At 38.5% G+C, this 27,156-nt stretch overlaps 1 protein-coding gene across 1 annotated transcript in view; it reads left to right on the forward strand.

Annotated features, from left to right (window-relative positions):
* The window catches only part of HSD17B4 (hydroxysteroid 17-beta dehydrogenase 4), a 93,891-nt gene that overhangs the window by 55,706 nt on the left and 11,029 nt on the right, over positions 1-27,156 (forward strand). The window contains exons 16-22 of the mRNA XM_066274157.1: positions 1,767-1,870; positions 10,714-10,779; positions 16,122-16,191; positions 16,784-16,890; positions 18,380-18,466; positions 21,941-22,027; positions 22,976-23,114. Coding sequence (XP_066130254.1) covers positions 1,767-1,870; positions 10,714-10,779; positions 16,122-16,191; positions 16,784-16,890; positions 18,380-18,466; positions 21,941-22,027; positions 22,976-23,114 — 660 coding nt within the window. The remainder of the gene's footprint in view (positions 1-1,766; positions 1,871-10,713; positions 10,780-16,121; positions 16,192-16,783; positions 16,891-18,379; positions 18,467-21,940; positions 22,028-22,975; positions 23,115-27,156) is intronic.

Consider the following 27,156-nt stretch of genomic DNA (forward strand, 5'->3'; position numbering starts at 1 on the left):
CTTGCACATTCAAACCTGTTGAAGACATAATGTGATTTAAACACCAGAACCACAATTTTATTTGCAGTGGTAAAAAAAGGTTATAGTAGTTTAATGAATGTTGAAGTACTAGTAATTAAACATATGCTACAGATATATCGCGTAAAACTTGATTTATTTTAAAGTTTAAGAACAAAACATTTTAGAAATAAAGGCCAGTAGAAAGTTTAATATTGACAATGTAGGCATTATCATTTTTGTTTTAAGTACATAAGGGGTTATACTGTTTGGGGACTTGTTTTTATTTAATATATGAGAACACTTTTTGATGCTCTTAAATATTTTACTATATCTTTTTTGTTAACTTGTGGTATTGCATCAGATGTTGGTTATCTCTCTTCTTCTTCTTCTCTTGTCTTCTCTTGTTTTTTAGATTTTCATGTTTTCTTATCATTTCAGATGTTGGCCAGTGTTTGGCTGCAGTTCTCCCAGTTTTCTTTTAGTCTTCTCATCATTCTACCAATGTAAACTACCACAAAACAAAGGTTCTGTAGTAACCTTCACTTTAATTTGTACTATTTTCTCTTGAGCTACACCATTTATTTAAATATAGCTTGGTGACATGTAATAATGTTTTAGAATGTGTAGTTAAAGCATAGATGAAATTAGATATTCAGTTTCTTATGTAATAAAGACAACAATTATATTTTATTTATTTCTTAGCAAGAGAGAGAGAGAGGAAGGGAGAAAGATGAGAAGCATCAGCTCCTAGTTTTGGTACCTCAGTTGTTCATTGATTGCTTTCTCAAATGTGCCTTGACCAGGGGACTCCAGCTGAGCCAGTGACCCCTTGCTCAAATCAGCGACCTTGGGCTCAAGCCAGCGACCTTGGGATCATGTTGATGATCCCACTCCCAAGCCAGCAATCCCACTCTCAAGTGGAATGAGCCTACGCTCAAGCCTGTGACCTTGGGGCTTTGAACCTGGGAGCTCAGCATCCCAGGTTGACACTCTATCCACTATGCCACCACCGGTCAGGCAAAATTTTATTTTAGATATGAATTACTATGACTTTCCTTATTTTTTTGTTATGATTGGATTTTTCTTTTAATGCCATTCAAAATCATATTCCTAGTTTTCTATAGACGAGATACAGATAATACTCAAACCGCAAACCCCTGCTAGGAAATTAGTCAGTAGAAAGAGGGACATCTCTTTTACATTTGTTTATTACTCACTTTCCTGTTCACTAACTTACATGTCATTTATTCATTAAGTAATTTAACTAATATGTGTTAGGTGCCTTTCTTGTCCCAAGTACTATTCTAATTGGTGGTAATATGATGGTGAGCAAAATATCCCTGAGCCCACCCTCAGGAAGCTTCTAGCTTCATTCCACTTATTTCCTCTTGTACATTCCAGGCTCTTTTTGGTGCTTTGGCAGAATGTTTGAAAGTTTGAGTGTGAGATTACCAACAGTTTATAGTGGGAATGTTTGAAATGGAGAGAATTGAAATGAAAATTGGGGAAGTTTAAAAAGAAGTGAGAGAAATTGCTATTTTATACTCAAGTGAGGATTTGTGATATCCTCTTCTTTCTGCCTTCCAGGATCTGGTAGTGAATTAATTAAAAATGTTTTTTAACCCAAAGTTAAGCATCTTTAAATTACAAAACCTTTTAGTAATTGGATTTTGTTCTTGAAACTTAAAGGAATTGTTGATCATTTATTGGTTAGCTAGTTATATATTTTGACAACTTAAAAATCTTTTTTTTCATTTACTTTTCAGTCTATTCTTATTCTGGGAAGGAACTTATATGTTATAATCAGTTCTCTATATTCGTTGTTGGCTCTGGAGGCATTGGTGGAAAACGGAAGTCGGACAAAGTCAAGGTAGGCTATGACTTTATAAGCAAAATATATGTGTAGTTAAGGATCCTTATCTATATTTTGAATTTGTCATTTTACCATATGGGTAATTTCATAGAATAGAGGCTCAGTAATCCATACTTTTCTGAATCAGAATATGTTCCTTGGATTTGAAATGCTGTTTATATTTGCATATTTTAATATACAACATGTTATACATAGTGAAGTTTGGCTAGGATAAGCGTAATGTACTTGAGATAATTATGGGTATATTTTTACTTTCTTATACCAGCTTTGCATCACTCAAAAGTCTTTAGAAAAGCCTAACACATACAAGTGGTTTTTGTAGAAATTAAAACCTTTATTCATTAAATAACTTAAACATTTCTCTTATGTAAGACAATTCTAATTACCATATTTCCCCATGTATTAGGCACTCCCATGTATAAGGTACACCTTAATTTTGGGGCCCGAAATTAAAAAAAAAAATTACATAAAGTTATTGAACTCAAGTTTTATTCATCATAAAATTTATACAACTCCTCATTACTGTCAAAACTCCCATCCACTACTTGTCCTTATCTGTGTTTGGTGATGAGTCACTTAACAAGTGCAAAACAATGAGCACAAAGATAACGATCGTGAAAAAGCGGGAAATGCAAGTAAAAAGATCTGCAACCACTGTATAAGACACACCCAGTTTCTAGACCCCAAATTTTTTTGGGAAAAAGATGCATCTTATACATGGGGAAATATGGTATTATTTAGTTCTCAAATTCTATTCAATATTTAAAAACGTATTTTTCTTAAATATATTTTAGAACTTAGATTTTATGCTAATTTAACCTGGCATTTACAATTTATTTGAGGTAATAAGGTTATATGGTAATAAATATTCTTCTGGTTAAATAAAATATTAAAGTAATATTGAGAGACTGCTTCTGGAAAGATGGAATGAGGACTCCCTAAACCCTTTTCCCAGTTAAATAATGACAACTGGTAAAAAGTATAGTATATATATTTATATAAAAGAAAGTTTAATGTTTCTGGGAATTATCCTAAGGAAATTAGCATAAAATGCAGAAGAAATATCTATTCAAGATCTCTATCTTGCCTGACCAGGCAGTGGAGCAGTGGATAGAGCGTCGGACTGGGATGCCGAGGACCCAGGTTCGAGAACCCGAGGTCACCAGCTTGAGCGCGGGCTCATCTGGCTTGAGCAGAAAGCTCACCAGCTTGGACCCAAGGTCGCTGGCTTGAGCAAGGAGTTACTCAGGCTGCTGAAGGACCGTGGTCAAGGCACATATGAGAAAATGAGAAAGCAATCAATGAACAACTAAGGTGTCGCAACAAAAAACTGATGATTGATGCTTCTCATCTCTCTCTGTTCCTGTCTGTCCCTGTCTATCCCTCTCTCTGACTCTCTCTCTGTCCCTGTAAAAAAAAAAAAAAAAATCTTTTCTTGGTGAGGACAGAGAATCTGTGGCATTTGAGACAGAACTCTCTTCTTCCTTCCTTTTCTCCTGGTTCAGCATGATGGAAACTTCCTGTCAGTCATGTTCAGCCAAGAGTACAGGATCCCTCTGCCCTTTAGCTCCCAGCATGGGGCCATGCTAACTTCCCAGGAGGAGCAGGTCGTTAGTTTTTGTCATTCCCTCACCAGCTAGTGATGCAGAAGCTCTGTTCCAGGTAAAAGTGACTAAGAGTTAGGGGGCTGTCTTCCTGACCAGTCCCCCTTTACCGGGTGGAAACTGTGTCCCAGCCACAGCAGGCTGGGAAGACTGGGCCCCTGGTCTCTCTTGCCCCAGTTTGCTCATAGGGTGTGGGTTCCATGCTGAGAGAGGCAAGCTGAAAGGCCAGAAGTGACTCCCCTTTCCCAGCACCTTCTTGTAAAGGAGGGATGCTGCGGGAAAGTGGGCCGCTGTCTTTGTCTTTGTCTCTGCTGCACTGGTGCGGAATTTTTGCCCTGGGGGGTAGGAAGGGCAAGGCAGGCTATAATAATTGGAGTGTCAAAGCTTTTGTAACAGAGTCTTTGGAAGTTCAAAAGTAAGGTGCTTTCAAAAATAAGGTTACTTTAGTGATAATCAAGAAGAGGCTGGGCGCTCCATGAGAAGAGGGTTGAACTAGCCCATCTTGAAGTTTACAGAGAGAACCACAGAATGAGACAGCTAAGTGGATGCGCTGCACATCTCTAAGACTGGCCTCAAAGACTACTCCTGTAAAGAGGCCTGATTTTATTATTTCTTTATTTTTAAATCATTTTTCCATTTCAGTTGAGGTACAGTATTATACAACTTACTAAGTGATCATCCCTATAAATTTCACCTGACACCATTCATAGTTAGTATAATGTTATTGAGTGTATTGCCTACACTGTACTTCCATCCCCACGATGTAACACCCCCAGAATACTGTAACAACCAGTTTGTACTTTCGAATCCTTTCACCTTTTCACCCATCCCGCCCAGAGCCCCTCCCATCTGGCAGCCATCAAAATGTTCTCTGTGTCTATGAGTCTGTCTGCTTGTTCATTTATTTTCTTTTTTAGATTCAGCTGTTGATAGATATGTATTTATTGCCATTTTATTGTGCATATTTTTATCTTTTTCATAAAAAAGACATTTTAACATTTTGTGTAATGCTGGTTTGGTGGTGATGAATTCCTTTAACTTTTTCTTGTCAGAGAAATTATTTATATGTCTTTATGTTCTAAATGTTGGCTTTTCTGGGTAGAATAATTTTTTTAGACTTTTTAAAATTGAATTTTCTTGGGTGTCACTGGCTAACACAGTTGTACAGATTTCAGGTGCCCGGTTATACACCACATCTCTGTATAAGGCGCCCAGTTATACACCACATCTCTGTATAAGGTGCCCAGTCATACACCGCATCTCTGTATAAGGTGCCCAGTCATACACCGCATCTCTGTATAAGGTGCCCAGTCATACACCGCATCTCTGTATAAGGTGCCCAGTCATACACCGCATCTCTGTATAAGGTGCCCAGTTATACACCGCATCTCTGTATAAGGTGCCCAGTTATACACCGCATCTCTGTATAAGGTGCCCAGTTATACACCGCATCTCTGTATAAGGTGCCCAGTCATACACCGCATCTCTGTATAAGGTGCCCAGTCATACACCGCATCTCTGTATAAGGTGCCCAGTCATACACCGCATCTCTGTATAAGGTGCCCAGTCATACACCGCATCTCTGTATAAGGTGCCCAGTCATACACCGCATCTCTGTATAAGGTGCCCAGTCATACACCGCATCTCTGTATAAGGTGCCCAGTCATACACCGCATCTCTGTATAAGGTGCCCAGTCATACACCGCATCTCTGTATAAGGTGCCCAGTCATACACCGCATCTCTGTACATCTCTATATAAGGTGCCCAGTTATACACCGCATCTCTATATAAGGTGCCCAGTCATACACCACATCTCTGTATAAGGTGCCCAGTCATACACCGCATCTCTGTATAAGGTGCCCAGTTATACACCGCATCTCTGTATAAGGTGCCCAGTTATACACCGCATCTCTGTATAAGGTGCCCAGTTATACACCGCATCTCTGTATAAGGTGCCCAGTCATACACCGCATCTCTGTATAAGGTGCCCAGTCATACACCGCATCTCTGTATAAGGTGCCCAGTCATACACCGCATCTCTGTATAAGGTGCCCAGTTATACACCGCATCTCTGTATAAGGTGCCCAGTTATACACCGCATCTCTGTATAAGGTGCCCAGTTATACACCGCATCTCTGTATAAGGTGCCCAGTCATACACCGCATCTCTATATAAGGTGCCCAGTCATACACCGCATCTCTGTATAAGGTGCCCAGTTATACACCGCATCTCTGTATAAGGTGCCCAGTCATACACCGCATCTCTGTATAAGGTGCCCAGTCATACACCACATCTCTGTATAAGGTGCCCAGTCATACACCACATCTCTGTATAAGGTGCCCAGTCATACACCGCATCTCTGTATAAGGTGCCCAGTCATACACCGCATCTCTGTATAAGGTGCCCAGTCATACACCGCATCTCTGTATAAGGTGCCCAGTCATACACCGCATCTCTGTACATCTCTATATAAGGTGCCCAGTTATACACCGCATCTCTATATAAGGTGCCCAGTTATACACCGCATCTCTGTATAAGGTGCCCAGTCATACACCGCATCTCTGTATAAGGTGCCCAGTCATACACCGCATCTCTGTATAAGGTGCCCAGTTATACACCGCATCTCTGTATAAGGTGCCCAGTTATACACCGCATCTCTATATAAGGTGCCCAGTTATACACCACATCTCTGTATGACGTATTGTTTGTTTTGGGCAGAGGAATCTTGTTGGTAGGTCCTTGCTTTCTATCACTTTGATAGTTCTTTTCTGTCCTTTCTGGCCTGCAGAGTTTCTGTTAAGAGACCAGCTGTGACTGTCTTACAGTAACTCCCTTGTAGGTAACTAACTGCTTTTTTCTTGCTGCTTTTAAGATTCTCTCCGTTTTTAACCTTTTGAATTTTAATTATGAAGTGTTCTGGTGTAGGCCTTTTTGTGTTCATCTTGTTTGGGCCTTTGCACTTCCTAGACTTATATATATATTTCCTTCACCAGGTTAGGGAAGCTTTCAGTCATTATTTTATTAAAAAGGTTTTCTTTTTTTTTTTTTTTTTTCATTTTTCTGAAGCTGGAAACAGGGAGAGACAGTCAGACAGACTCCCGCATGCGCCCGACCGGGATCCACCCGGCACGCCCACCAGGGGCGATGCTCTGCCTACCAGGGGGCGATGCTCTGCCCATGCTGGGCGTTGCCATGTTGCGACCAGAGTCACTGTAGCGCCTGGGGCAGAGGCCAAGGAGCCATCCCCAGCGCCCGGGCCATCTTTGCTCCAGTGGAGCCTTGGCTGCAGGAGGGGAAGAGAGAGACAGAGAGGAAAGTGCGGCGGAGGGGTGGAGAAGCAAATGGGCGCTTCTCCTGTGTGCCCTGGCCGGGAATCGAACCCAGGTCCTCCGCACGCTAGGCCGACGCTCTACCGCTGAGCCAACCAGCCAGGGCCTAAAAAGGTTTTCAATGTCTTGCTCTCTCTCTTCTCTTTCCAGCACCCACATGATGAGAATGTTGGTGTGCTTGAAGTTGTTTCAGAGGCTCCTTACCCTAGCCTTATTATTTTGGATTCTTTTTTCTTTTCTGATTTGGTGTTTTTGCTTTCTTATATTCCAAATTGCTGATTTGATTCTTGGCTGTATCTACTCTACTGTAGGTTCCCTGTAAAGTATTCTTTATTTCAGTCAGTGTATCCTTCATTTCTGACTGCTCTTTTCTTATGCCGTTGAAGTTCTAATTAAGTTCATTGAGCATCCTTATAACCAGTGTTTTGAAGTCTATATCCATTAGATTGCTTGTCTCCATTTTATTTAGTTCTTTTTCTGGAGTTTTGTTCTGTTCATTCATTTGGGGCATATTTCTTTGTTTCCCATTTTGGCAGCTTCCCTGTGTTTGTCTCCGTGTGTTAGGTGGAGCTACTATGTCTCCTGGGCTTGGTAGGATGGTCTTATATCATAGGTATCCTATAGGGTGCAGTACCACAGCCCCCCTGATCACCCAAGCTGGGCACTCCAGGTGCGCCCCACTGTGTAGGCTATGTACAGTCTCCTGTTGTATTGAGCCTTGATTGCTGTTGGCATGTCAGTGGGATTTACCCCCAGGCCGATCTTCTGTGAGGGCTGGCTGTGACCATTAACTTCTAACTTCAGGGGGCTTTGGTGCCCCCTTGAATGTGTTACTTGTTGAGGTGGTTGTTTATTTTTTTTCTTTTCCAAGTGAGAGGAGGGGAGTTAGTGAGACAGACTCCCACATGTGACCCAACTTGGATCCACCTGGCAACCCTGGTCTGGGGCTGATGCTGTGCCCATCAGGAGCCATGCTCACAACCAAGCTATTTTTAATGCCTGAGGCGGTGGCTCCATGGAGCCATCCTCAGTGCCTGGGGCCCACTCATTTGAACCAATCTAGCCATGGCTGTAGGAGAGGAAGATAGAAGGGGGAAGGGTGTAGAAGCTGATGGTCACTTCTCCTGTGTGCCCTGATTGGTAATTGAACCTGGGACATTCATATGCTGGGTTGATGCTCTACCACTGAGCAAACTGTCCAGGGCCGGTTAGGTGGTGTTTTGACATGGTCTAAAGCTATCCACAAGGTGTGTTGGCTCTAGAGCATCCTGGGGTAATGTAGGCCAAAGTCATCTGCCACCTGTGTTCTACCCTGGGCCACCCAGCATGAATTACAAAGCGATCCACAGATCGCTTCTACTTGTGCTGGGCTTGGAGGTGTCCAGACAAGGCCAAGCTGCAAACCAAGGGTAGCTGCTGCTAGTGCTGGGCCTGGGCCATTTAGCGAGAGGTACGGGGCTCACTGAGGCCAGAAGGTGCTTGTTAAGAGATTTTAGGAAAATCTGAAGCTTGAGCCAAAACAGGCCTTTGTATGGAAAACAGATTGTATGGACCTACAAGTTGGGTGGGGCGGGATCTTAGGAATCACCAGGGCAGGGCAAACAGTGTGAGCCAGGTTGATGGAGACTCAGATATGGCTCCTTCCTGTGGCTCTGTGTAGGGGAGGGGATCACAGAAAAAGAAAAATGGCCTCTGCCAGCACCTTTTTTTTTCTGGCAGAAGACTCCCCTCCAGCTCTCACCTTGAGATTGAGAACTTGGTTCCTCCCTGTATGTCCCTGGCACCTTTCAAGCTGCTGCCCCAGGGCTGGAGCTCAGGAGTGAATCTGACTAAGTCCATGCATGGGCCCTTTAAGAGGAACCCCTAGAATTACAGTAGCCCTCTCCCTCACTCAGCCACAATCCCTGCTGAATTTTACACCAGAAGTTATGGGAACTTCGCTTCCTGACACTGGAACCCTGGGCTGAGGAGCTCGATGTGGGGTTGGGACCCCTTGTGCCTTAGGGTGGACCTTTGCAGGCCAGGTATCCCTCCAAATTTTTATCTGTCACACATGGGCATGGCACCAGCCAGTTCTACATCTCTACCCCTCCTACCAGTCTTCAGTGTGGCTTCTTTAAACCCCTAGCTGTAGGACTTCCATTCTGCCAGATTTCAGGTGGTTCTGCATGATGGTTGTTCTGAAATTTAGTTGTAATTTTGATGTGGCTGTGGGAGGATGTGAGCACCACATTTACCTACACCGCCAGCTTGACCAGCAAGAACCTGACTTTAATTGGATCTGACCTTGAAGCAATTTATGCCCCAACGCATTGTTGAAAAGAATAGAGCAATCACCTGGCAATTAGTGGAGCCCATCATCTGGGTATGATACCAAAAGAGGCAGGCAGTTTAACACATGAGGGATAGATGGTCAGAGACCCTGCTGAAACCATGAGCATCCCACTGTGCAACTTGACCTAAGCTGCACCCTCTGAGGAACAACGTCAGAGTGTATACAATGTGGAAGAAATAAATTTACCAGTAGATAAAATATTTTAGCCAAGCCTTTAAATAAATAAACATAAATAAATAAGTTAATAACAAGCCCTGAAAGGAAGGGTAATTAGTATCCAGAGTTTCTGTTATCTGAAATGTCTGGTTATCAGCAGAAAATTACAAGACGTAAAAGAAGCAGGAGAATGTCACCCATAGACAAGAAAAATAAAACAAAACTGGCAACAGAAACTGCCTTTGAGAGGACTTAATAATAGAGACTTTAAAGCAGCTATTATATGTTCAAAGAACTAAAGAAAACCGTGCTTAAAGCAGTAAAAGATGATGACAGTGACTCAGAGAAAATCAATAAATAGAGAATATAAAAAAGTAGCAAATAGAAGATCAGGAGCTCAAAGTATAATAACTGAAATGAAAACTTTACTAGAGGGGCTCAACAGTAAATTTGAACTGGCAAAAGAAAGACTCAAAAAGCTTGAAGCCTGACCAGGCAGTGGTGCAGTGGAAAGAGCGTTGGAGTGGGATGCGGAGGACCCAGGTTTGAGACCCTGAGGTTGCCATCTTGAGCGTGGGCTCATCGGGTTTAAGCAAAGCTCACCAGCTTGGACCCAAGGTCACTGGCTTGAGCAAGGGATTACTCGATCTGCTGTAGCCCCACAGTCAAGGCACATATGAGAAAGCAATCAATGAACAACTAAGGTGTTGCAATGAAAAAGTAATGATTGATGCTTCTCATCTCTCTTCGTTCCTGTCTGTCTGTCCCTATCTATCCCTCTCTCTCCGTCTCTGGAAAAAAAAAAAAAAGCTTGAAGATTAATCTGTTCCATCTGTCTATGAATATCTGAAGAACAGAGAAAAGGTGAAGGGACCAAAAAGAGTGAAGCACCTCAGAGAAAAACATGGGATGCCATCATGTAATAGGAGGACCAGGAAGAGAGAGAGAAAGAAGCAGAAAAAATAATTGAAAGAATAATGACTTTGATAAACAATATTAATCTACATATCCAATAAGGTCAACCAACTCCAAATAGGTTGTAAATGCAAGGAGAGCTATACTCTTAGGAAAGTCTGTTTAAAGAGTAAATCCATTTAGAGGTGACTGTCTAATTTTTATAGCTATCACCATCTTTTGCATTTGGAAAAGAGTCTTTACTTTTTCCTCCTTTGTGGCCTAGGGAATGGATCTGGTTGTATATAATTCCTTTCATTGAAGAGAGAAATCATAATGTAGATGAAGCTAGTATGCAGTTATGAATTTTTAAATGTATCTCCTGAACATAAAATATTTTTTAAAAGTTGTTATCCAACTTGCAGATTTTATTAAATATGGTCTCTTATCAAATACTAGTTTGGATAAAGAGAATAAAAATTACTTTGTTAGTATTTAACATATACACTTTTCAATTTCAGGAAGCTGTAGCTGTACCTAATAGACGCCCTGATGCTGTACTGACAGACACCACTTCACTGAATCAGGTAATGATTGCATTATTGAAAAGCGATTAAGCCACCTGACTGCTGACATTTTTAAATTTATAACTCTTGAGACCCTATAACTTTTGAGTCTAAAAGTGTAGTGCATTTGTTCTTCAGAATAAAAAAAGAATGATATTCTTCTGTGGTTGGAATTCATTCTTTCTAAAGTTTTGCTTGTCAGGTTTTTTTTTCCACTAGTTATCAAAAGAAAATGTAAAATGGCTTTTCATTAGTCAATTCAACTAGCACCATGCTTTGTTGGTGATGCAGTGCCTGCCTTAGGGAGACAGCCCCGCTTAGTAGTGAAGAGTTTCATGTAAGGTTTAGAGAACAGGATAGAAAGAGTGAAAGGGCAACTCTTAGTCACCCTCTCCTCTCTTGGGAGGGAAAGCTGAGCTGCACAGCTTGGCGTCAGACTGTGCTATGCTAACTTTAGCAGACAGGCAAAATAAAGCATCTTAGGAGGGGTAGGTGATTTAATCTCTCTTGTTCTACATAAATAATTTGTTTTCTGATGGTGAATATAAAGTGCCTTATCAGTTAACAAATTCAACGAGCATGCAAAGATTGATTTAAGAAACAAAAGTTAGCCATAAAGATGAGAAAAATAACTTTGTTCTTGAGAGACCTAAAGATTCTTACCTAAGGGGCCAGAAGACTAACCACGTAGAGATAAAATAAAGTATGTGAAGCTCTGAAGTTATGCTGTGAGTGAACGTGTAATTACAACAATTTATTTATGTAGTTCACTACTTTTTGTTGCAATTTTGATATGCTTGATGTGAGAACTTCTGTAGGATTTATGTTTGCTGGCAAATGGAAATATAATTTCAGGAGCCAGAAAGAAATAAAGTTGGTACACATTAATTATATTTTTTCTGTGCTGTATAATTGGATGATGGAGAGAGCAATACTGTTTTCTTCAGATTAGTTTTTGCTTTTAAATGTTTTCCCAATCCTTTCTTCTTACCAGTTTCTTAAGGATGCAACTATATTTATATTTAATTAAAGCTTCATAGTAAAGTTAATTTTTTTAGGGCATTAAAGAAGAGAAAAGGCTGCATGGTTCGTGGTGGAATAAAACCACCCAGGCCCTTTTATTATTTTTGGGTTACTGAAATAATAAAAAATATATTTGCTATAGATAAGAAAAACCGAATAGTTTCCAAGGTTTGAGTTTCTAATCACAATAGTAAAGAACTTTTTTTCTTTTACTTTTTCAGAGGAATAGAACCTTTTGTAGCTTTTAGCAGAGTTGACTGTTTTGCTGGTTGACAGATATTAAGTCAAATTTTTTTTGTCTGTAAACAAGGAGCACTCATCATTTGACATAGATTCCTGACCATTTTGTATCATATGGTATTTGAGAATGTGATGAAAGCTACACACTGTTTCTGCAAATATCATTTGGCATAAAACTTTGCATAAATTTCACAAGGTTTGTGGGTTTTTAAAACTGGATTTGTGCAGTAGGAGATACAAATCAAGTAGAAAAACTGTGAGTTGCTGTCAAGGAGCCAAAAGGACACTAGACATCTGAATCACTAGGGCACCTTTTCCAAGCAACATGTGATTAAAACAAGACTTTGCATTGTAGAGTGAGTGCTGTAGGCATTCAGAGAAGGGATTAGCATTAGGGAATGTTACTCAAAAGGGTTTGGTAGGAAAGATGGGACTTAGCTGAACTAAAATGGTGTATAGATATTTTGTCTTCCCAGAGATGTAGAGCTTGTAATGTAGCGAGGAAGGGATACGGAGTAATTGTCGCAGACAGTAAGAGCATGATGTGTATAGGAAGTAAGAGTTAGGGTATTTCCGTTGAAGAATAATGGGAGGTGATTGTGGATGGGCATATTTTAAGGAGAAGTGGGAATAAGAAAAAGATTATGCCATTATAGCATAAACTTTGTGCTAGGTATTTAAGTACGTGCTGTACCTTTTCAGTCAGTAAGGAAACTATTGTATTTTTAGTTCTACTAATGTCACTTCTAGGACATTGTATTTATTATGTCTTTAGGGAAATCTCTTAATTTTCAAGCTGCTAGGAGATTACAAGTGTATGTTATAATTTTTCATAATAAATAGAAAATGAATCTCAATATGAGATGTTAGGTCTTGCATTGGAGGAGAACGAAAGACAGTCACCCAGGACTGTCTCTGTCTAGAAATGATTTTCTTCTTTTCCCCTCCTCTCTCTCCCATGCACTGCTCTTGTATGCCCCTCCCAACCTCCTGGCTCTCTCTACAGTAGCTTTCACGGGCTGCTGAGACTGCTCTGCTAGAAATTGGGGTTTATTTTTCTGTTCATAGTAACTTGAAGTTTTTGGTGTTATGTTGCAGGCTTGGGATCTCTGTAGTTTTATTTGTTCTTACTGATCTGTATGCATTTTTGGAGAATGCGAGGATTTGGGAAGCACTAATTTCTGAACCTTTTTATTTAGCATTTAGTTTAACTTAATGGTACAATTTATAAAAATAAAATTAAGAACTCATTTACTCATGTATAGAAAATCCTCCTGCTCACATTTGATATACAAGTAAGATAATATGTAGCTAATTTTTCTTAGGTTTCTCTCTCTCTCTCTCTCTCTGTCTCTGAATTTTAGTGACTTTTATATTTAAGCAGAAATGAAACAAAATGAGAAAGAATCTTTTAGCTTTCCTTCTGAAATATGACATTCCTTCAAAATATTCAGAAAATAAACCTTGCCAGTATTCCTTATTTTTGGAGAATGGTTGTTTTCCATTATAATTGAATTAGTCATACATTCAGTCACTTACTTCAGTCATTTCTCGTGATGGGCTCTTTGGTCTCTGCTTGTTACTCTGCCATCTCTAGGAAGCAGTGCTGTAATTGGAGTAACATGAAATTTCTTATATTTCTTTAACCTAATTTCTTTAGAATAGTAGTTCATTTTCACTTATAGGATTGACACTCTTGGAATAAGAATACTGGTACTAAGCTTAAAAACCTGGTTGTCTTACTCTTGCTAAAATTTAAAAAAACAAAAACTCATATATATTGAGGTATTAGTATTTACCAAGAATAATGCTTTGTAGGAGGTTTATTAACATCTTAGTTTTTTAAATTAGAAAGTTGAGGCATAGGGTGATAAAGAAATTTACCAATTACCCATTATTGGCAGGGCTGGCTCTGAACCCAGATCTGTCTGGTGCCAAAGCCCATGATCTGTCATGTGTGTCATAACTTCCCCTTCAGACCCTGAAATGTATCTTTTTTTCATTTGTATGCAGCATGTTAATGTATGTTTGCTTAGTATTTTATTGTTTTTCATGGGCTTTTTAGAAATTACCATTTATCTTTTGGTAGAATTTTAGATTTTCTGTTTTTCCTTGTATTATTAATTTTTACTTTATGTAATTTGAAGCTCTCTTATAAATGTTTTTGATTATATTCTCTTGATTAATTGACCCTTTATTATTATTAAATGACCTTTTAAAAAAATAAAAAATAAAAGTTATCATTTTGGCCCTGGCCAGTTTTCTCAGTGGGTAGAGCATTGGCCCGGCTTGTGGAGGTCCTGGGTTCAGTTCCAGTCAGGGCACACAACAGAAGCGACCATCTGCTAATCTTCCCCTTTCTCTCCCCCTTTTCTCCCTCTTTCTCTCTTGCAACAAGTGGCTTGATTGGTTTGAGCATTGGCCCTGGGCACTGAGGATAGCAAGGTTGGTCTGAGCGCATCAGCCTCAGGTGCTAAAAATAGCTCAGTTGATTTTAGTATCAGCCCCAGACCAAGATTGCTGGGTAGGTCCCAGTCAGGGTGCATGTGGAAATCTGTCTCACTATCTCCCTCTTCTCACTTAAAAAAAAAGTTATCATTTTATCTTCCAACTTCTTATACAGAATCTTACTAGTCACCACTATTCAATAATACTTGCTAATTGGATTTAGTTATTTTTTGAGGACATAAAGGGAAAAATATTGAGTCATTGAAAAAGTGACTAATTTTTGTAGCTCTCTTATGAGGGTGATGAGAAAGGGAAAGAGCTTATTAAAAATTGTACAAAGCGGTCGGCCTGGCGTGCAGGAGTCCCGGGTTCGATTTCCGGCCAGGGCACACAGGAGAAGCGCCCATCTGCTTCTCCATCCCTCCCCCTCTCCTTCCTCTCTGTCTCTCTCTTCCCCTCCCACAGCCAAGGCTCCATTGGAGCAAAGTTGGGCCGGGCGCTGAGGATGGCTCTGTGGCCTCTGCCTCAGGCACTGGAATGGCTCTGGTTGCAACAGAGCGATGCCCCAGATGGGCAGAGCATCGCCCCTTGATGGGCATGCTGGGTGGATCCCGGTCGGACACATGCAGGAGTCTGTCTGATTGCCTCCCCGTTTCCAACTTCAGAAAAATACAAAAAAAAAAAAAAAATTGTACAAAGCTTATTAGAAGAAATGTTTTTCTAACATTTTTTATAAATAAAATTTGTTTAAAAAGAATAATCAATAATTAAGGAAAACAAATACAGTAATTAAGGTAGTCAGGTATGCTGACATAGCTAGTCTTTACACAACATTTTAATAGTCCTTGAATGCTTAACATAGCAGTTTATGAGAAAGGGAAGAAGTCTGAGGCAGACCCAAAGGACTCACAGTAATATATGGATACCTTGAAAATTTAGCTGTTTTGTGAATTTCTTCCCTTTGGTAGTGAAAAGTACTCTCTAGTTTGAACTGTGCCCAATTTAAATACTAGGAAATTTGATGACTGTTTTCTTTATTGTTATATATATATATCTTTCTGCTAATCCTGCCTTATCTAAGTAAAGAAGTGATATGAAAATCTGGACTAAGCAAAAATTTAATCTTAATGACAAACTAGCCGTCGATGTTTTTGCAGGATGAGCTGATGCTCAGGATTTAATGTACCAGGAGAGTAGAAGTTTGTGTGAAGCCTTTTCTTTGATGATTACATGTCTAGATTGTGTTACAAGCTTCAATTTAAAACACCCCATTAAGAAAGCATACGTTTTGCTTGGTTAGAAGAGGCTATAAACACTTAATCTTCATTGTGTTTTAATGAGAGTAGATTGATGGGTTTCTTGTTAATTTCTCCTTAGACAGTAGTAACCAGCTTGCCCCCAGGTAAGTGTTCTTGGCACCCCTTCCTATTATTTGATAGTCCTGCACAACTGATTTCAGTGTTAGATGTTACAAAAAACATTTGATTTACAGATAATCTTTTTTTGTTGTTAGAAATATTTTTTAATCAAAACTTCAGTTAGCTACATTATAACCTGTTATATCCAGTAACCAGCTGTATTTCCTGTTTTTCTTTTAATGTATTCTGAGAAAGCACTGAATGCTAGTTACATTTATAATTCTTTCTGCACAGGCTGCTTTGTACCGCCTCAGTGGAGACTGGAATCCGTTACACATTGATCCTAATTTTGCTAGTTTGGGAGGTAAGTTGCTGGTAATATGTACCAATAAAAACATTAGCTCATTTATCTAAATAGATTTACAGACATTGCTACTTATGACTAGTAGTTTAACATTTTAAAAATAGCCCTCTCATAATATGTCTATGCAAAGGATATGGGAAGTTAGGAAATAGTGAGATTATGGTGGAAGGAAGCTCCTGCTTGTGCAAGGTGTAGGGTAGGACCATAGGGGCCAGTGTCTGAGTTATCATTGATGGTCAGGGTCATTGATGGAGAGAGCAAGAAACTGAAAGGTTACAGAAAGTTTAACTACATATGTTGATATTGAAATCACTATGGATGATTATTTCATGGTTACACCCAGAGCTAAACAAAAGAATGCTTTGTGTTCCCAGATCTCTTTCATTACTTTCTTGTTTTTTTCTTTCTTTATTTCATAATTTTCATCCAGGAAATATTATTTATAGAATATTTCCCATGTGTCTTAAAATAGAAGGTATAGTTCATGTCAGTGCAGTTAAGAATATATTTTTGAAACCCTGAATTAATTATTCTTGGATTTTAACCCAAGAAACATGTCTATATTTAGGTAAATATTCTCTTTTTTTTTTAGGTTTCAACAGACCCATATTACATGGATTATGTACATTTGGATTTTCTGCTAGGCATGTTTTACAGCGGTTTGCAGATAACGATGTGTCAAGATTCAAGGCAATTAAGGTACATGAATATTGTGCAATTTGAACAAGTTATATTTTTAATTTTTAGAGGAAAAAAGTTAATGATTTATTTAAATAAGTACTGTACTTAATATTTTTATTACATTCACTTGGCAATTAGCATGTTTTCTTTTTGAAGCTAAAATACCTCTTATTACATATTTATCATGAAGAATATCATGTAGTTATAATTTTAGCATATTAATTGGATTGTTTTATAAATTAAATAGGAGCATACGTATATCAGCATATATACCTTAACAGAAACTTGAGATTTACCTTAAAAAAACTTATGTTTGTAATTTGTCTTAATTTAATTGAAAATGTTAAGTGGTGGCTGCATTTGAATGCTAATAAACATTCATCCACATTAATGTAATAGTTGTGGCTTTGGCCAGGTGCTCAGTGGATAAAGAATTGTCCCTGTACACTGAGGTCGCTGGTTCAATCCCCAGTCATGGCATGTATGAGAAGCAGTCGATGAGGGCACAGCTAAATGGAGCAAATAAATGGAACGAGTTGATGTTCTTTCTCTGTCTCTCTCTCAAATCAATGGAAAAATGAACAATATATATATATATATATATATATATATAATGGTTGCACACTGATTTTAGTTTTTCTACATTTAAGTGGTTTCAAGTTTTCATTCATTATAAATTACAAAGAAAGCTCTCTGAATATCTTTGCATAACTATAAGTCAAAAGATACACAGTAAAAAAATTTTAAGAAAGTGTCAAATAACTCCCAAAGCTTTTATCAGTTTGTTCTCCATGAAGCAGTGAAAATGCATTTTTTGATGCCTTACCTTTGATAACACTGGTTATTCTTGTGCTTTTCATTTTATTTTAACTATTTTTTTATTATTCAATAATATGTACATAGAGCAAATAAGCTAGTATAGAAAATGATTAAATAAAAGTGGAATTATTTTGTCCTGTACACCCACCCCAGATGTTATTCCTCAGACATAATTAGTACCAATTTTTTGTTTTATTTTTCAATTATAGTTGACATATGATACTACATTAATTTCAGGTGTACAACATAGCGATTAGACATTTCTATAACTTACGAAGTGATCAGTCATCCTAATATGTCTAGTACCCTTTGATACCATACATTTTATTACAGTATTATTGACTGTATTCTGTATGATGTACTTTACATCTCTGTGAATACTATTTTTAACTGCTTTCATTTGTTTTGGTGGTTACCTATTCAACACTACTTAATATAATTATATTTCTGTCTCTTAGTTTGCCAAGATTAAACACTATTTGTTGACTTTCAACTTTGAAACACAAAGAATTAGTTTATACTATCATTTCTCTATTTTATATTATTATTTTTTATAAATTTAAATATATTTAAACTGCTCTTTTCTTCCTTTTGTATGCTCTTTAACTTTTCTTCCACTTTTTTTTCCTCAAAAGTGGAAAAGGTACATTTTAAAACATTTTTAACTCCAAAACTCATTTTTTTAAAGGTTCGTTTTGCAAAACCGGTATATCCAGGACAAACGCTACAAACTGAGATGTGGAAGGAAGGAAATAGAATCCATTTCCAGACCAAGGTATGACTGATGTTTTGTTATCCACTTCACTAGATCCTATAATTTTGTTCCATCTTACTATTTTTGGTTATTACTATGGATAAGAGACAAAACCTAGAAAGTTCTTGTATAATCAGTGGAAACTTTTATTTGAAAATAAAATGTCTATGTACCTTGTTCTTTATTTTCAATAAATTGGTTCCTGTCTGTGTAGCAGTAGTCCAGATGTTCTGAAAACCCAACCAACCATATACTTCTGACTCAAGGAATCAGTCAAGTTTTGTCAAAATATATTCTTCAAAAAATTAAAGACATGGCTTTCAGAGAGATATAAATAAAAACATGACAAAAATTATTTAATTTCTTAATGAGGGAGCTAGCAAGCAAGATGATAAAACTGATTCAAAAGAGAATTAGAGCAACAGTGTTTATGTAGTCCAACAGGAAAGGCATTCTAAAATGATTTTGCTGGGTTAGAGACAAGAGTAGTTAATGTCCTATGGAATAATAAAACCATGTCCTTTATGGTTATATTTTCCACTGGGCAGAAAGTATGTGCATACTAATCACACAAAAATCCAGAAATGAACACTTTATGTCACAGAGTCTAAGCCTAATTATAAGTGACAAGACGAAAGTATATCTCCCTGTAGAGTTAAGTAACTTTTGGATGAGGCAATTAACAGTGCTCCAGTAAAATACTAAAAGGGCATGCAACCATTCTTTATTTGTGAGTTTCTAAAGATCATTTTTGTTAACACAGTTGACCAGGCTGGTACTTTTTGTCCTGATCATATTGACTACATGGATGGTTTGTGTTGAGCAGTTTAAACACCACCACCAATAATAGCTTCCATTCATTGAGTACCCATAAGCGGGCTGTACCGTTATTTCTAATATGCATAACAACTCTACATGTAATATAAGAAAAAAATCTAGGTTCAGGTCTTCTAAATAACTTACTCATGGTCGCATAGAAAGTGGTGGTTAGCCCTGGCCGGTTGGCTCAGTGGTAGAGCGTCGGCCTGGCGTGCAGGGGACCCGGGTTCGATTCTCGGCCAGGGCACACAGGAGAAGCGCCCATCTGCTTCTCCACCCCTCCCCCTCTCCTTCCTCTCTGTCTCTCTCTTCCCCTCCCGCAGCCAGGGCTCCATTGGAGCAAAGTTGGCCCGGGTGCTGGGGATGGCTCCTTGGCCTCTGCCCCAGGCGCTAGAGTGGCTCTGGTCACGGCAGAGCGATGCCCCAGAGGGGCAGAGCATCGCCCCCTGGTGGGCAGAGCTTCGCCCCTGGTGGGCGTGCCGGGTGGATCCCGGTCGGGCGCATGCGGGAGTCTGTCTGACTGTCTCCCCGTTTCCAGCTTCAGGAAAAAAAAAAAAAGTTTTAAAGAAAGTGGTCGTTCTGGGTAGAGCCGCAGATCTGCCTAACTCAAAGCTTAGATCCCAGGGCCCTAAATGTTTTTATTATGTCATGATTTCTTTCATAAATAAAGGACTTTCCAGAACTTTTTTTTTCTGTGCTTGCCTTATTTCTAATTTCTTCTTGCTGGTTGCAGTGTCATTTTCCTTCCTAATTTATATGTGGTATTTCAGTTTCCAAATTCTTCCTGTCTTAGGCTTCAGTTCAAGCCCCTTACCCCCCTCTTTCCCACCCATACAAACACACATACAGTATTAGCTTTTTATGAACTCTTCTTACATTTAATGTTTGTACCACATAATCTGGAGCCCTCTTATTTTTTAGTTATTTTTTTGTAAGTTTTATTTTTTGAATAAGACATGAACTCAAAGTGTTTAGGATCATGACTGTAGTACAGGATTTTATTTTCTCATAATTCTAGTAATAAACACTATAGAAATAATTTCTATAGATATAAACTTTCAGGGTTGAGAGATAATTTAATATCTAAATATAATACATTCTTGCCATTTTGATAAATTCTAAGCATGTCTTCTTATCTTTCAGTATATTTGCTATTTTTCTTCTCAGCTAATAGGTGTACTCTTTTGCTATTAAGTATATGTAAGAATTAATCCTTTCTTCTTTCCCTCCTTCCCTCCCGCCTTCCCTCTTTTCTACCCTCTTTACTCTGGCTGGGTAGCACAGTTATTTAGAGCATCATCCCAATTCACCAAGGTTGTAGGTTCAGTCCCTGGTTGGGGCACATATAAGAATCAACCAATGGATGCATAAATAAGTGGAACAACATATCAATGATCAATGTTTCTCTCTCTTTCCCAAGATCAATAAATAACAAAAAATTTAAAAAACATCTTAAACTAATGTTTCAAATGATGTGCTTGGCTTGGTTACAAGAACATAATTTACTAAAGTGTATTTTATTTATAAATTGTCTCTTTCCATGCCTTTCACTGTATAGAATTTGAAATAAAATGAACTAATTTTTGTTGTTGTTGTTTTTTGTATTTTTCTGAAGTGAGAAAAGGGGGTGAGTCAGACAGACATACTCCTGCATGAACCCGACCGAGATGCACCCGCCTTACTTACCAGGGGTGATGCTCTGCCCATCTGGGGCCTTGCTCCGTTGTGGCCGGAGCCATTCTAGTGCCTGAGGCAGTGGCCATAGAGCCATCCTCAGTGCCTGGGCCAACTTTGCTCCAGTGGAGCCTTGGCTGGAGGAGAAGAGAGAGAGAGAAAGGAGAGGGGGAAGGGTGGAGAAGCAGATGGGCACTTCTCCTGTGTGCTCTGGCTGGAAATCAAACCCAGGACATCCACATGCCAGGCCGATGCTCTACTACTGAGCCAACCAGCCAGGGCTGAACTAATTGTTTTAAAGATCTTTTTTTCTGAAGTGTGATATGAAGTAGTCAAAGGATAATGATCTTGACTGTTAAAACTCAGATTTAATAAGTACCACCTTAATTTTTAGATACTATCCTATATATTTGTAACAATACCATAATTTCATGAAAGAATAGCCATTGGAATATTTTTTGATAAAGTGTTTAGAAATTAGAATTTGAATTTCTTTAATATTTTGACAAAAGCAAAATATTCTTTTGCTTCTTTAAGCATTTAGTTTATGCAATATACTCCTCTTATTTGAGGTAAGAACTAGAAGTGCTCCTTTTAAAAGAGCAGTATTAACAGAAAACATGTACTGGATTGCCACTGTCTCGTGGATACTGTGTCATGCCTTCTACTACTTGAGAATTCAGTTCTCACCCTGGCTGCGCCCCAGCTTATTTCAGTTGGAATTTTTGGAGCTGAAACCTGGTCATACACATTTATCAAAAGGGCTCCAGTTTATTCTACAGTTAGATTTTAGTAACAACTGTATTAAATCAGTAAGGGTTCATTCTTATTCATCTTGACTTTTAATTTATGAACTTTTTATTTAATTTGGACTATTTTTTAATATGAGGAAAAAATGTAAATTCTTTTAAATGACTTTATGTTGTCTCACATGAAGTTGTATTGTCATTGCAATCATCAGAGTGAATTGGTTTATTTTTCCCTTTTGTACTCCTTTATAAGACCCAAGAAACCGGAGACATTGTTATTTCAAATGCATATGTGGATCTTGTGCCAACATCTGACGTTTTAGCCAAGACACCTTCTCAGGTAGGTTATAAAAAGTGGTATCTGAATCATTTCCTAATTTCTGAATTTTAGTTAGGATTTGAGTTCAGACTACTTTAGAAAATTAAGAGCTGTGAAAGATTCTTAATTCTTGAACTAAAAGACATTAATTAAAACATCTTAGAATAAAAATATTTTGACAAAGGAATTTTTAAAAACTATTTGGAGGGGATACTGGGGTATCTTTCAAGAGAAAATAATTTATTTTCTAGTTTTAGAGCACCTAAATCAGTTGTTTAATGAGACTATCAAGCAAATAATATTTTGGAGAAAAATAAATGAAAAAGTTAAACATTTTCTACCTTTTCTTGGTTTAAAATTTGTATAAAGCTTTGTATACAAATATCAAAACAATAGCATATATTATTCGTTTAAAACATTTTTGTTATTCTCTGTTAATATGCAGAGGCTTTTAATAAAAATGTTTTATATTATCTGTCTCTAATGTAATGTTGAGGGTTTTATACCTTTACCATATGATCTTAAATGACTATAGATTAAAATCTGTTAAAAAAGACTTTAAGATCAAAAACTTATGAAGTTTTAGAGCTAGAAAAAATTCAGTTTTTATATAATTTTGTCCCATTTTACAAATAAAGAAATAAGACCACTAAAATCGATTGATTTGTCCAATATCTTCCTATTGAAGTTAGTTAGGATATAGGTTGTCCAGTTCCTAATTTACTTTAAACTATTATTTCTGAATTCTGATAAAAGTAAAAACTTTTTCTTATGAGGGCTGAGATTCTGAAGGACATGAATAAATACAAGGAAGGTGTGAAAGAAGTCTGGTTGTAAAAGAAAAACTAGTTTGCCTTATTTATGTGCAGCTTTTGGAAAATTCACCTTATTGAACATATATTTTGTAGTCACTTTTCCCCTTGACTCATTTCACATAACTTTCAAAATTAAACTTTCTTTTTTTCCTAGGGGGGGGATCTTCAGAGTACCTTAGTATTTGAGGAAATAGGTCGCCGTCTTAAGGATGTTGGGCACGAGGTGGTGAAGCAAGTGAAGGCTGTGTTTGAGTGGCATATCACTAAAGGTGGAGATACTGCAGCTAAGTGGAGTAAGTTACATCTCTGACTTGATAATGTTCCAAGGTAACTCTTAGTGTATAGAGATAAAGTAGCCATTTTATAATTAAAGCTTCTCTCTTTGAAAGGTAAATCCTATGTTCTGAGGTCAGTTATTCTTCATGGGAATAACAGGTTTCAGGGTATCCAAAGGCATGTTTTTTAGAGGTGTAGGGAATCAAAATGAAAATACCTGATATTATTGTAATACCTGAATTAGTACTTTTAAACAGTCATTTTAGCTATGTGCTTCTTTAACTCTTCTTCAAATTCTCTTAAATATAAAGAAAGTTCATCAGATCAAATGCAATATTTTTGTCATTATATTTTGACATTTAAAATTTTTTTTATCCCCAAACATTAATAATTTGGATTATCACCTTAATTATCAGATTGTTATTTAAAAGGTGCCTATTTAAGTGCCTTGAAAATCATATTATTTCTCATTACGACTGAAGATCACTATAAACGCTCACTTAGACCAAAAAAATTAAAATGTATATTTAAGTCAACTGAAAATTTGAAATAATCTTCTATTACATATTCCTAAAAAACATTTTGAACTTTTGTTCAGTTGATTTTGGCTCAATGTAAAGAACTTTCTTTTTTAATGTAGCAGTTGCTGTTTCTTTCAGGCAGTGTATATTCATTATATAACATTCTGTGTAGAAAAGTGTAAAGAAGAAAATAAGGACGTATAATTCTACTCACCTGACCTGTGGTGGCCCAGTGGATAAAGCGTCGACCTGAAAATGCTGAGGTCGCCGGTTCGAAACCCTGGGCTTGCCTGGTCAAGGCACATATGGGAGTTGATGTTTCCAGCTCATCCCCCTTCTCTCTCTCTATCTCTCCTCTCTCTCTCTTTCTCTCTCTCTCTCTCTCTCCCTCCCTCTCCTCTCTAAAAAATTGAATAAAAAAAAAATTCTACTACCCACAGTTAACGTATTCTGGAAGACATCTGTGCCTATAGGACCTTCCTTTACTCCTAGAGGAGTAAAGGAAGGCACAAATGTGATCTGTATTTGGTCCCTCAAATTTCAAAGTGTCTAATATTTTCTAAATAACTTCATAGATTAACACTGACTGTGTAGGTATCATCACTTTCTTTCTTCTCTGTCCTTCCTTTTTACTTTCTATGAATCCATGATGGAATTCAGCTTTTTCCTCATGGATGACAGTTTATCAGAGGTTGAGTTATAAGTAGAAAGCATAGTACTTTTGAAGCTAGTGGTGAAGAAGAGAGGCAAGATCTGTAAGAGTGAGAACAGGTGCTGGAACTGTGTCTCAACTGGCAGAGTCACTCTTGGCAAACAGTTTCAGTAACCAAGAGTTTCCCCTTATCTTGGTGACCCTTTCCTTACAGACAATATTAGAAAATGTGCTTGCAGTTAAAAATTACCTTGAATTAACCTGGAAAAGGGATTTTTCCTTATATTTCCACTGGAAAATGGGAATATTAGATCCTCTTGTTAATATTTATGTATTATTGATGCCTTGTGGTTTATGTTTGTTTCATCTTCTCTTCTTCAGATGCTTATTTATCAAAGATAACAGTTAAATGGGATCTAAAAGCTTTCTCTGGCCTGACCAGGCGGTGGCGCAGTGGATAGAGCGTTGGACTAGGATGCGAGGACCCAGGTTCGAGACTCCGAGGTCGCCAGCTTGAGTGCGGGCTCATCTGGTTTGAGCAAAGCTCACCAGCTTGGACCCAAGGTCGCTGGCTCCAGCAAGGGGTTACTCAGTCTGCTGAAGGCCCGCGGTCAAGGCACATATGAGAAAGCAATCAATGAACAACTAAGGTGTTACAACAAAAAACTTATGATTGATGCTTCTCTCTCTGTTCCTGTCTGTCTGTCCCTTTCTATCCTTCTCTCTGACTCTCTCTCTGTCTCTGTAAAAAAAATAAAAGCTTTCTCTGAAAGGCTTCACTGTTCCCTTTGGTTACCCGTTGCCCATTACGTGCCTGGATTCTCAGCTGTGCAGCTCTTTTCAGTGGGTTGTTGTTTCCTGCAGACTCTGTGGCACTGAGTTAATCACAGGAGCCGCAGCAGTGGAAGCTGGCCAGGTCTTTTGGCTTATGTACCTTAGAAGGCGATTCCTTGTTGGCGTCTCTGTTTTGCATCTTGGCACCTAATAGCATGAAATAGATGATTCAGTGCTTTGATTTAGGGGATATCTAAGGTGCTTTCATTTTTTTCCCTTTTTTTTTTTTTAAACAAGAAGTTTTTAAAATGTTTTGCTAAAACACTTTATCACCAAATATTTTATGTGCTAAATTGGCAGATCAGAACCTGGTGATAGATAACGGGGGCTGAGTTACTCAGTTTACCGTGGCTGGGCTCAGGTGTCTCTTGAGTTACGAAAGTGACTGACCTTGAACAAGTCTAGGAACCACAGGGTTTGGGCTCGGTGGCCTGGAAGGCACATCCCGTCCACAAGGTCCTGGCCCACGCCCACTTTCCATGTTTCCTCCCTCGCCTGCCATCCAGACAACACCAATAACAGAACTCTAGCAGCGTGTGGCTGCAGTGCTGGGGACAGGGGAGTCTTTTAAAACCAAGTTAGTCTGAGTCTAGGGAGAATTAGCACAGTGCTGGTGTCAGTGCTGGGTTAGGGTTGATTTTGGCTGTGGAGAAGGACTCCCAGCTGTGTCTTCTGAGGTCAGGCCTCTCTGAGGCCCTCTGCTCATCTCGGTGTAGGAGAGCTGCCGGGGCGAGAGCCAGGGTGGCCTCCGTGCCGCTGGGCTGGCAGCTCTGAGAGAGGCCGCAGTCTTTCTGGTTCTCTGTGGGCCAGGAGTGCATGTGTGACAGAGAGATGGGCTCTTGGTCCACGTGAGCAACTGGAAGAGGGCCTTGGTGAGACGTTCTGGGGAAAAAGGCCGTATCTGGAATGCTCACTTGCACCTTCTTTTTTTTTTTTTTATCTCTGGAGACAATGCTTTGATTATGAAGTATTATTTTAGAATTATTAAAAGCATTATGATCCATAGTTAGTGCTTCCTTAATTAGATGAGGTCAAGATAGAGGCCTATCGTACTTATTTTACTGTTACTATTTTTAATATCAAGAACACAGTAATTTTGTGCTCTTTTTATTACTCCCAAATTTAATTGAATGCCTAGGCACGTTCGAACACCTTTTTTTGATATCCTGTGCCATTAGGTGTTTTACCCTTTTAAATAAAGGTTGTTTTTTGGCTTTTTATTTTTCTAGAGATTCTTGAATTAAGTTAGAAAGGTAAAAATGGACATCAGATGGAGAAAGAAATCTCTAAAATCCCTGGGAACAGAACCTGCTGTTCATCACATTTATCTTACTGTGCATTGTGACATTTCATTTTGTGTGTGTGTGTGTGTGACAGAGACAAACAGAGAGAGGGACAGACAGGAAGGGAGAGAGATGAGAAGCACCAGTTCTTCGTTGAGGCACCTTAGTTGTTCATTGATTGCTTTCTCATATGTGCCTTGACCTGGGGACTACAGCAGAATGAGTGACCCCTTGTTCAAGCCAGCGACCTTGGGCTCAAGCTGGTGAGCCTTGCTCAAATCAGATGAGCCCATGCTCCAGCTGGCGACCTCAGAGTTTTGAACCTGGGTCCTCTGCGTCCCAGTCCGACACTATCCACTACGCCACTGCCTGGTCGGGTGACATTTCTAGTTATATGTCTCCTCCTACTTGACCTTGGGTTTAACATTGGATTACTTTATTTCATGCTTCTAGCATGGTCTACTCTATAACACACAGAAACCCGATTTCATATATGTTCAATAAGTGCTAAAAGCCATATAGAGTGCGCAGTTTTAGATGGAATCAGATACTTGCACTTAAAAAAGTACGGAATTGGTGCCTTTTTTTCTATTTAAGCATTAAGTTTATTGTATGGATAGTGATATGTATTTTGTTTTTAATATGAGTAAAATATTCAGGAAGGATGTGGTACAATTGAAACATTTTATAGGTCAGCAATATACTTTATAATATTTATTACTATTAAGTTCTGAAACCAGCTAAAAGTTGTTCCTAGGAAACCCTTTGG

Source organism: Saccopteryx bilineata, chromosome 4 (assembly GCF_036850765.1).
Source record: "Saccopteryx bilineata isolate mSacBil1 chromosome 4, mSacBil1_pri_phased_curated, whole genome shotgun sequence".
NCBI classification, from domain to species: domain Eukaryota; kingdom Metazoa; phylum Chordata; class Mammalia; order Chiroptera; family Emballonuridae; genus Saccopteryx; species Saccopteryx bilineata.